General features: G+C 33.0%; 1 protein-coding gene across 1 annotated transcript in view; it reads right to left on the reverse strand.

Moving 5' to 3' along the window:
* Nucleotides 1-11,288, reverse strand: part of LOC145291529 (transmembrane protein 135-like) — an 87,266-nt gene extending 75,978 nt beyond the window's left edge. The window contains exon 1 of the mRNA XM_080137519.1: nucleotides 10,654-11,288. Within this exon, the coding sequence (XP_079993645.1) occupies nucleotides 10,654-10,800 (147 nt within the window). The 5' untranslated portion in view covers nucleotides 10,801-11,288. The remainder of the gene's footprint in view (nucleotides 1-10,653) is intronic.
* Nucleotides 11,289-12,271: the final 983 nt, after the last annotated feature.

Consider the following 12,271-nt stretch of genomic DNA (forward strand, 5'->3'; position numbering starts at 1 on the left):
CATTTATGGACGAGAAAAAAAAAAAGCTAGCATTTAATACAACAGAAATACATAAATTAAATACTGAAATAAAATCAAGGAACAAAAAAACTAACTTATTGTTTGTTTACTTGTTATGTAGTCGTTCATTTTTATCCTTATCATATTTGGTTTAATGTCCTTTTTACATTCTGGATCGCTTTAAGAAATTGACTTCATAACTAACCTATCTCTGGCCAGGTCTTTATTTATTTCTCTTAAATTAATTTTTGTCACTTTCTACCATGTTTTTCTTGTCCTTTCTCTGTGAACTGTTGTTGTCTCCCTTTGTATTAAGATAAGGAGAGTTCTGTTTTTAGAGTGATCTCCCTTGCTTTTTGTTGTGTCTTATTGATTGGGAAAACAAAGATGGAAGTTTGATAAATGGCCATGCATATGTGATTGGAATAAAAAGTAAACTAACATTAGAATTCTACATTTATTGACCGAACTCTGATCCTTTCTTCTAATCTTCTGTACACATCTTTCTATACTGTCCAGATTCAATCTTTCTCCGACATCTCATATTCTAAGTCTGTGTTCAAAGTTTACATTGCACATTTATTATATCATTCTCCTGTCTTTTCTTTCCATGCAATGCATATCTTCAACCTTCACTGGCCAGGTTTCACTTCCATTCATCATTATCATCATAAATATGCCTGATAGAGTCTTCTCTTGGTTGACAGTGCTAATGCTCTGTTAGGTTAATAAAAGCAGAAATTCCCTGAACTTTTCATTAACGATTTTACTGTTAAATTAGTTGTTTGAAGCAAGTTTTTTAAAAACATTTGTTTTAGTACTTTGCATTATTAGTTGTTTGAAGTAAGTTTTTTTAAAACATTTGTGTCAGAACATTACATTATTAGTTGTTTGAAGTAAGTTTTTTAAAAACATTTGTTTTAGTACATTACATTATTGTTTGAAGCAAGTTTTTTTAAAAACATTTGTTTTAGTACTTTGCATTATTAGTAGTTTGAAGTAAGTTTTTTAAAACATTCGCTTTAGTTGCATTATTAGTTGTTTGAAGTAAGTTTTTAAAACATTTTCGTAAGAACATTATATTATTAGTTGTTTGAAGTAAGTTTTTTAAAAACATTTGTTTTAGTACTTTGCATTATTAGTTGTTTTATGTAAGTTTTTTAAAAACATTTGTTTTAGTACTTTGCATTATTAGTTGTTTTATGTAAGTTTTTTAAAAACATTTGTTTTATTTTTTTGCATTTTAGTAGTTTGAAGTAAGTTTTTTTAAAACATTCGCTTTAGTACTTGGCATTATTAGTTGTTTGAAGTAAGTTTTTTAAAACATTTGTTTTAGTACTTTACATTATTTAGTTGTTTGAAGTAAGTTTTTTAAAACATTTGTGCTAATACATTACATTATTAGTTGTTTGAAGTTTTTTAACATTTGTTTTAGTACATTACATTATTGTTTGAAGCAAGTTTTTTAAAAACATTTGTTTTAGTACTTTGCATTATTAGTAGTTTGAAGTAAGTTTTTTAAAACATTTGTGTCAGAACATTATTAGTTGTTTGAAGTAAGTTTTTTTTTTAATTGCGTAAATACTTTGCATTATTAGTTGTTTGAAGGAAGTTTTTAAAAACAGTCGCTTTAGTACTTTGCATTATTAGTTGTTTTTGAAGTTTTTTAAAAACATTTGCGTAAATACTTTGCATTATTAGTTGTTTTCTGTAAGTTTTTTAAAAACATTTGTCTTTGTACTTTGTTTTAAAAAAACTTACTTCAAACTACTAATAATTTAGTAGTTTGAAGTAAGTTTTTTAAAAACATTTGTGTTAGTACATTACATTATTAGTTGTTTGAAATAAGTTTTTTTTTAAACATTTGTGTTAGTACTTTACATTATTAGTTGTTTGAAGTAAGTTTTTTAAAAACGGTCGCTTTAGTACTTTGAATTATTAGTTGTTTGAAGTTTTTTAAAAACATTTGTGTACTTTGTATTATTAGTTGTTTGAAATAAGTTTTTTTAAAACATTTCCGTAAATATTTTGCCTTAGTTGTTTGAAGTTTTTTAAAAACATTTGTTTTAGTACTTTGCATTATTAGTTGTTTGAAGTAAGTTTTTAAAAACAGTTGCTTTAGTACTTTGTATTATTAGTTTTTTGAAGTAAGTTTTTTTAAAACATTTTCATAAATACTTTGCATTATTTTATGTAAGTTTTTTAATACATTTGTGTAAATACATTGTATTATTAGTTGTTTGAAGTAAGTTATTTTAATACATTTGTGTAAATACATTGTATTATTAGTTGTTTGAAGTAATTTTTTTTAAACATTTGCATTAGTACATTACATTATTTGTATTTTTATTCTCTAAAAGATATGTAAACAAATATGTTCAAAGTTCAGATTATCCAATCTGTTATTTTTATCTGTTTTTTATTTTTATTTTTTTTTTATCTAATGTGTTATTTTTATTTTTACTTTTTTATCTAATGTGTTTTTTTTATTTTTACTTTTAAAAGTAAAATGTAATCTTGAGTAATGGTTTCAAGGTTCACTACTGTCTGTGGAATCTTTGAGATTACTAACAAATGGAGAAGTAGCACTTTTAACAAACAGAAAGTCTAACAGGAATAGGTGCACAGTATGATAAAGTATGGAAATGAAACCTGACAATAAGAACTAAGGATATGCATTGCATGGAGAGAGATGATATGAGAATGATACAATGGATGTCTGTTGTGAGTTTTAACGACAGGCTTTGATCTGATGACCTCAGAGGAAGATCAAATCTGGACAGTATAGGGAGATGTGTGAAAAACAGGAGACTCTGTTGGTTTGGTCATATTGAAATAACGGATGAGTGTTTAGGTAAATCGATGTAGAACAGTTGAGGTAGCAGGGTCTATCAGCAAGAAAAGGCCAAAGGAAAACACGAGAAAAACTGATAAGGATGGGCTTGAGAGAAAGAAGGATAAATAAAGATATGGTCAGAGATTGGTTAGTTTATGATATCTCTTATGAAAAGTATATATATATATATATATATATATATATATATATATATATATATATATATATATGTGTGTGTGTGTGTGTGTGTGTGTGTGTGTATGTGTGTATGTATTGTTCGAAGTAGCTTCGAATAATTATATGGTAAGTTGTCTTACTGAATGAGTGTCCATAGTTAAAATTAGTAACATCCTTTAATAGGTTTTCAGCATACCTAGGTTTTTAGCTAGGCAGTTCTATTAATTGATATTCATGCCTTAACCATAATCTTACAAGGAAGTAGGAATTGGGTGTACTTATATTCATTACCGAGTTAATATTTTCTCTTTTTGGGTCTGGAAAATTCTATCAGCTTTTTTAAAAATCTTTTTTTACTTAATCCTCCTTGCAGTGGTGACACTGGTATCACTGGCCTTATGTTTGGAGATCCCTCCATTAGAGATTGTTGAGTTATATGGACAGGAATTTCAAATGCATCATACAGGACTTCCATTAGAATCTCTTTAGTATTTTCTGTGACCATTGCAATTGATTAGGATCGCAATTGATTCCAAAATCCTTTGCACAGAAATTTGTTTCCTTTTATGTCATATATGGCCTGTCCCATTCTTTTGATTACTATAACTTCTTCCCAATACATTCTTCCAACCCTAAAGTTATTGAAAAGAAAACTTTGTCACCTGGTCTATAGACTTTAATCATCTGTTTTTCTTTTTATTTAGGTTTCTTTGTTGAAATAGGCAACAGCCTATCAAACACAGACCATATTTTTCTGGCAAACAGTAATTCTGCATAAGTTGTATTCAGATTTGGCATGATTCTGAAAACTGCCAAATATTTTCCAATACTTCTTTCATTTGTATTCTTGATTCTTTTTCAGAACTCAAATGTGTCCACAATTTTTTTGCCTGTTCAATATTGGGTAGTATACAAGAATGGTCACATGATCAATGGAAAATGATTTACAGAATTTCTTAAATTTTCTTCTCGTAAACTGGCCTCCATTTTCACTGACTAAAATTTTGATAGTCCAAAACGACTAAAAATTTCATTAAATGCGTTGATTGTATTTGTTGCAGTCAGATGTCTGCTCTTAAAATTTCTGGACACTTAGTGAAACTGTCCATAATGATAAAGTAATAAGAAACTGTCCATAATGATAAAGTAATAAGAAACTGCCCATAATGATAAAGTAATATAAACCATCATGGGCCCTCTCTGGTTGATACATAATCAAGTCCATAGGACATCTGTCTTTGACCATGGTTGAATCTTTTACAACTAGACCCTCTGCTTTGTTTCACCAAATTTTTAGTCTTAGCCTCGGACAATAAGTATTAAAGATTTTAGTTTTGAACTTCCTAGATGGCCCATGTGAAATTCTATGAGGATTTTATTTTGCAGAGTAGCCAGCAATACTACTCTATCTGCATATAAAAACGGGTGATACACTATTTTCTTTTTAGTTCTCTTGTTCAACCCAACTTGATTTTCCATTTTTCTAATGAAATTATTCTTCTCTGCTGCTTTCTTCACATCTAGCATAACCGGAAATTGTCTAACAGTATTGCATAACAGACCCAACAATTCACTTTTATCTCTTAGCACCGCTATTATTGCTTCTTTGACTGGTTCCACATATTTAGGCATCAATCTAAATAATCCATCGGCGTAACATATCTTCTTTGAAGGTAAATATTCTATTTTTAAATTATTATTCAATAGAATTACACATTGTAGTCAATTTGCCATGTGAGTTAGTATATCTTTTTTAACCAAATATTGTTATCAGCAATTTTTGTTTTTTCTGAAAAAACTTCCGTTGGTAGGGCCCTTTTGCCCTTTAATTAACGCAGAGTGAAACAAACTATGAACTCGTCATTATTAATAGAAAAACCTTCTGAGTTCTCATGAAAAAATCTCTTTCCTTCCAGTGATAGGAATTGCATGGGGACAACCAATACCTTGTTAGTTTTCTTCTTTTAAGGCTGGTTAATAAATTGAATTTCTGTAACTCTTACAGAAATAGTATCAACATAAACACAATCCGTTTTCATGGTGGTTTTCTGAAAACCAATAATTCCCTCATGTTGGTAGGACGTTTTTGCTTTGTAATTAACGAAGAATAAAAATTACGTTTTAAAGTGTGTCAACAATCAAAGGATGGAGCCCCCAAAAACATCTTTCTCTAAAGGGCCGGAACTGATGAAAGTGGGCAAAACTCTCCCTACTCACCTTCCTCTTTCTCTTCTGTTAAGACTGCTATGGGAGCAAAGAGGGAGACAGTGATCATAGCAGATAACTCATACTACAAAAGCCGCAGGCAAAAGGGACTGAACTCTTACCACCTTCTTTGCACCACTTGATGGCTGAGAGGGTTAAAAATAAAATTCTGGTGCTTATGCACTTATGTTACCGTACTATTTTTAAAATCATAATTTCAAGTTAAATTTGAGGTTTACAATACCTTTTTTCTTAAATTGTTAAGTGAAAGTATAAAATAATTACAAAACTCCCTCCCCTCCCCATGTTAAGAATGGCTTTCTAAATAATATTATTACTTTAACATGGTAACATAAGAGCATAAGTACCAAAATTCTCAAAGATGTCAGTTCAAAGTATTAACGGAGAATCTCGAATCCGCCCCAGAAATGATCGAAGCAATTAAAACGTGAAAACTGGAAAAAAAAAAAAAAAAATGTAAAAAAGCAGACGATAATAAAGAAATAGTTTTTGGGTTTTGTTCTTTTTAAATCAATGAAAAAAAGTGGCATTCCAGCATATTCCTTGAGAAATTTCATTGTTGCATTACCTCCCCTGTTTTTTAGACGATGATAGATGATTTGGCATCCCCGACGAAACATCTTTCAATAGATATTTTGTATTATAATATATATATTTTTTTATTATTTATTATTAACATTTTATATGAAAACAATATGAACAATTTTTACTTTTATTTAAAAAATATGTAATATTTAATTCTTTTAACTGTTAACTTCCTTTTTCATGTGAAACATTCTTAAAAGTAAATATACATATTTTTTTACAGAAAAGTATCATTTTTATGCTAAACTACTACTACTACTACTAATAATAATAATAATAATAACAATAAAGGATAATAATATTAATAATTTGTCTAAGAATGTGATAAATTTCTTCAGTTAAAATATCTGTTGGAAGATGTTTCGTTGGAGATGCCAAATCATCTATCACCATCTAGAAAACAGGGGAGGTAATACAATAATGAAATATCTTGAAAAATATGCCAGAATGCAAAAAAAAAGTTTGCAAAAAAGTTTTTAAAGGAAAAAAATAAAAAGGTGGGCACTTTTGCAGTATTTGGGCGAGTGCCATGTTTTTTTGGTGTGTTTCACTAAACTGTTGCCAGGTGGCGCTTTTCAGTTTCATTTAAATTATTAATTTGTTGCATTCAATGTTGCTTTAATTCAAAAAATGTTTCATGAAAATTATTTATTTGTTCGAAAAAAAAAAAAAATTAAAAAAAACTTATTTATTTTATAAAACTCCAATGTTGCTTTAATTACAAAATTGTTTTACTGAAATTATATTTTCTTATGCAAACTTTTCAATCAACAGATGCCACAATTATATTTCAAGTCAAAAATTATTTTGGAAAAAAAAAATCCATGCTTTAATTCGGAAAAATGGGTTCTACTACAGTTTATCACCAAAAATGGAGACGCCATTTCTGGGGCACTTATCGTCAGGTATAAAACTTAGTAGAGGGAAAGAAGTATGTGCATCTATTTCTTTTGAGGAAAAGGACTTCTCTGCTGTGTTTGACAACAAAGAAAGGGCCTGGACTGCGAGGTGGAAATGGACCACAATCGAATCACCAGATTGGTTATGCAATACCATTCCAGAGTATGCAGTTTCTACCAAGAATCGGGCTGCATATGAAGAAGATTGATAACGGTTGGTTAATACCATACCCACAAGAACGTCTAGGACCACCCAAAAGATTAATTCCACTCATGACTATTGAGCAATCGACAAAACACAAAATTCGATCCATGATGGATTATCAAGAATTGAATCAGCATGTTGATGCCTTTACCAGGAATGCAGATGTGTGCGCTGCTAAACTACAAGAGTGACGTCAGAAAAGGAGTAATATAGCACTGCTGGATTTGAAGAGAGCCTACCTACAAATATGGGTCCATGAGTCACTGTGGCCATTTCAGACAGTAAACATCAAGAGTCAATGATACTGTTTGACATGCTTAGGTTTTGGTCTAAACGTAGCACCCTTAATAATGACAGCTATCATTAAAACTGTTTTGATGTAAGATGAGACCACAGTGAAAGATACTTCAGCTTACATTGATGACATCTACGTTAATGAAGACATAATGTCTGCAGATGCGATTCAAATGAAACTGGAATCTTTCGGTTTAATAAGCAAGGATTCTATGTGCTTAAAGGATGGGGTGCTCGTGTTAGGCCTTGAGGCCCAGGAGGAATGTAATACTTTACAATAGAAGTGAGGGAACCAGTTTCCAAATGTATCTAGTGTATTAATGCAGCACATCATGTTTTCTATTTGCGGTAAATTAGTAGGACATACATATTTTCCTGACGGTAACAGCATAGTGGAGCAGTGTCACCACAGCGTCAAAAGAATTGTAGCGAGGACACAGTGTTCGAATCAAAAAGCTGTGTACTGGTATAATGTAACACCCAAGGATGATGCAACACTATCAACTATGCCAGTCTATGGGATTTACTGCTACGAACAGCGTATAAAAGGGATAGATATCACACCATCAGTGGTTAGAGTTGTCAACACACCGTATAAAGTGGGAAATCGTGTTTGGGTAAAACCACCAAATGCTCAGTGCACTACAAGGTTTGGCAGTGGACGAATAGAAAAAATAATGTCCTCAGACTATGTTGGTCGATGGTATCCCACGTCATGTGAAAGATGTCCACTTTTGTTGTGCCTCCTCTACCTCGGAGGATGATGAGGAAGAAAACATACAATTTTAGAATAATCCTGTTCCTCTACTGCCCCTTCAGATGAGCTCAGAAATGCTGTCTATGAAACAAGAACGTGCTGGTGGCGATGACGGTAGTGGTGAGGAAGATGGGAACGAGGAAGCGATACCTCCAATTCTATGTAGAAGCACACATTGAAGGCGATCACCATCTCCCTGCTATTTAAGTGATTGTGATGCGAGAAGGAGGTGTAATAGAAATCAATCTCGCAAACGACCCCGTGTTTGCTTAGCCTGTAAAATGACGGCAGAAAATTTAGAAAAGAAGACAAGCATAATTTTGTAGGTCGCTCAGTGGTGAACATTGTATGCCATTAATTTGCATATGTGCTCAATTGGTAACTGTTGAATGGGATGAATTCTGAGTGGAGTTTTTTGTTGGACAGCTTAGAACAAACACGAAAACGAACAGTGGAAGATAATATCGAATACATGAGGAGTTATTGCAAGCTGAGGAAAGAAAGGAAAAAAGACTTTCGTGCGTTGTATCGACAAGAGGATGGTTTGACACTGCCATTTTTGTTTTTGTTTTGTTCCCTTTCCGTTTTAGAAATGTAAAAAAATACCAGAAAAACTATTTATTTTATAAAAATCCAATATTGCTTTTAATTACAAAATTATTTTATTAAAATTATATTTTCTTATGCAGACTTTTCAATAAATGTTTTTTACAATTATATTTGGATACATTTTTATACAATAAATGTTTTGGTTTTCAAATATTTTTGTGTTTGGAAAAAAATCTTGTTCATTATTTGACTAAGAAGAAATTGCAGTTTTCACCTCCTAACAACGGTGCTCGGCTGCATAATGCAGAAACTGTTATATCATCTCAGAGACAGACTCAGGATTCTCCGTCAATACTCGGAATTGACTCCATAAGAACTAATATCGTCTTGATGCGCATTCTTTAGGAGCTGTCTGCTTCAAACAAGCGAAATATGGTACGATCCCTATAAGTAATCAATCATACAAAAATAAACATTAAAACCTCGTGGATGTGTTTCATTGAATACGTCTGAATAAAGTTTATTCAAATTCGAAAGAGAGTTACCAACCTGGTAGGCCTTGAACTGTTGCATCCCTCTGCTTGTTCTACAAGTATTTTAACTACAAGCACTTGTACTCCCTCGATGTAAATTCCCCTGACAAACCCGACAAGCAACAAAGTCCCACCTCGAGACAATAGAGATCCCTAGATGTAAGAAAGCCTTCTACTCTAATAGTTTCTTCCTCGGAACTGCTAGACTTTGGAATTCCCTTCTGGGTTCCTACTTCCTCAACTGTACTGACATACAGAAGTTCAAGTGTAATGTGAACAGACATCTTGCTACTCAACTCCCTACATAGTATCCCTGCAACTTATGTCCCTGATAGTAGCCCCCTACATCGGCACTCTTTTACAATTTGTCATTGTTCTGGAGGAGACAACTCTCTTTTACTAAGAGATTTGTTCATTTTTTGATAATTTCGGATGCTGCTGTCAGTAAGTTTACACGAGCGGTTTATAAAAACATACTTTTGTTTTTCGTTCTATTTTTTTTTTTTTTTTTGAGGAGGGTATTCAATTTTTTTTTTTTTTTTTTTACAAGGTAGTCACCACTTATGAAGGCCCGGAAGCCACTCGGGGATAAGGGTTATTGTGTGTACAGTACGTTAGTGTTGGATATTTGATAAAGTGTCTTACTTAAGGAGGCGGTTCATCAGGAATTTGCTCACATTGGGCTTGAAGATAGTTTTAACAGGTGTTTCTGCAGTTTAATTAACCATTTTTCCGTAAGTAACGCGCCGACGTTAACCGAGCAGAAGAACCATTTAATATTTCACAAACATCCTGTTTATATGCCCCCCCCCCCATGTAAACAATGACAAATTGTAAAACAGTGCCTCTACATCAAAGTGGCACTGTGCTTTTGTTTGAGGTGAAAATGTAAAAAAAAAAAAAAAAAAAATTGTAAAGCATTATTTACTTGCCCCTCCCACTGCAGCAAGGTTAGGTACAAGGTCAGTTTAACGCAAAGGAATTTATCCCTGTCCTTTAATAGGTGGAAATTCACGTTGACAGTTCAATTGTTTCTCTCAAAACAAAAGTAATACCTGGGATGATGACCGATCATATTCTTATTTACTTATCTCCCCACGAGGGGGGGGGGAAATAAAATAAAATAAATATTGCCTCCAATCGAGAATGATTTTTTCTTCTTATCGAGACCAAAACAGATAGATGTTATCGTGACATACTGGGTGGGTTTCTAACAGTATTTTGTATAATTTTTTATTTTTAAGTCATTATCAACATTTAGGGGTCAATTCGCAGATATTTTTCTTGTTTTCACCTAACGCTCGAGTCGAGCGTCGTTCGACAGTTTTTTTTTTCTAATTGAATGAACGTTTTAAAGTGAATAAAACCACTACAAACTTTTCCAGATAGGTAGAAGAGTAACTTATATTGCCTTTCATATTTTTACCACATTTTCGTACCTTTGTGGAATGTAAAACAAATCCGATACTACACTTTGATCCTAACTCGGGACAGGGAAACATCACAAATACAACCGAACAATGATAATATTCACAAATTTCAAATTGTTTCATAATTTTACATCCAAACTAATTGAAAATATCCATACTTACCAAATATAAGGAGGTGTATATCTTAAGGGATTCTTTAAATCCTACTTTTGCGATATCTTTGACCGCGTGGCCACAATACGGGGTCCAAGTGTGGCCGATTTCATAGCAACTGTAGGGGACCGAGACAGGCCGACTGTATGCCGCCATTTCTCAATCGTTGATTTCTTTCAACTAATGATAAAACTACTTTGTAGTTAGTTCGTCGTAAACCTGTCGAGATAAGACGGGCATCGCTAGGTTTGGCTTCGTCTTCTTCTTGCAAAACAAAGTGATGAAGATAATATTACGTAACATTCGACTTCGTTCAATTGTGTAATTTTATTTATTTTTTTTAGAAATGAGTTTTTTTGATGCTGTTTCTTTTTACAGACATAGACTAATATATATATATATTTTTTACATTTGACATCACCTTTAACGAAAACTACAGATAAGCGGAGATTATTTTTGCAAAGCAAAACAAACGGTGTTTCTTATTCAATCACAGCCTGTAAATATGCGTAAAAATAGTTTAAAGATATTGTTAAACTTCAAAATAAAATAACAAATGTAAAGAGATTTAATGGTTAAATTGTATTTAGTTAAACAAAATATAAATATTAGTTTATTATAGAATACGAGCTCTTCGATTCGGTGAAATAAAAAAAGTCTTTCACGGTGAACCATGAATTTTTATCCGCTGAAATAAAAAAAATTAAAAAAAACGTTATACATTTTGTACATTAATCTTTTTTTTTTTTTTTTTTTTTATTACATTTTCACCCCAAACAAGGCAAATTGCCACTTTGGTGTAGGGGGCTACTATCAGGGGCAACAACTACTGGGGTACTATGTAGGGATTTGGGCAGCAAGGTGTCGGTTCACGTTACACTTGAACTTCTGCACGTCAGTACTGTTGGGGAAGCAGGGACCTGGAATGGAATTCCAGAGTCTTGCGGTTCTGGGGAAGAAACTATTGGAGTAAAAAGATCTTTTACATCTAGGGACCTCCACAGTGTGGGGGTGGGATCTAGTAGCCTGTCGGGTTTGTCGAGGGTGCTCGCGTCGTGGGGGCACAAGTGATTGCAGTTCATCAGAGCATTCACCACTAAAATACTTGCAGAACAGGCAGAGGGATGCAACATTTCGTCGATGGGACAGAGGCTGAAGCTTAGATGCCAGTTCAGGGCCTATCAGATTTGCGACTCTCTTTTGAACCTTGTCAAGGAGCGAGAGACTAGTAGCAGATGCACCAGCCCAGATGTGGCAGCAATACTCCATACATGGGCGAATGGTGGCCTTATAGAGGTACAGGATACTTTCGGGTGTTAGTAGTTTTCTAGCACGGTAGAGAGAGCCTACCTTTCTTGCAGCGGCCCTGGCAATGCCTTCAATGTAATTGTTCCAACTCATGTTTCCTGTGAACGTTAGGCCAAGGAGTTTGAAAGATGGACTCTCAGATAAAGGGTCGTTGGCCATTGCTATTGGTGGTAGAGAGGGTTTCTTGTAATTATTGAATGAAACTAGTTTAGTCTTGGCAGCATTGAACGCGACCAACCACTTTTGTCCCCATTCCACTACAGATTGGAGGTCTTCCTCTAGTGTTTCTGCCATTTCTTTAGAAATGTGTTCATTCGTC

Source organism: Euprymna scolopes, chromosome 12 (genome assembly GCF_053919585.1).
Source record: "Euprymna scolopes isolate OS-2025 chromosome 12, ASM5391958v1, whole genome shotgun sequence".
Taxonomy (NCBI): domain Eukaryota; kingdom Metazoa; phylum Mollusca; class Cephalopoda; order Sepiida; family Sepiolidae; genus Euprymna; species Euprymna scolopes.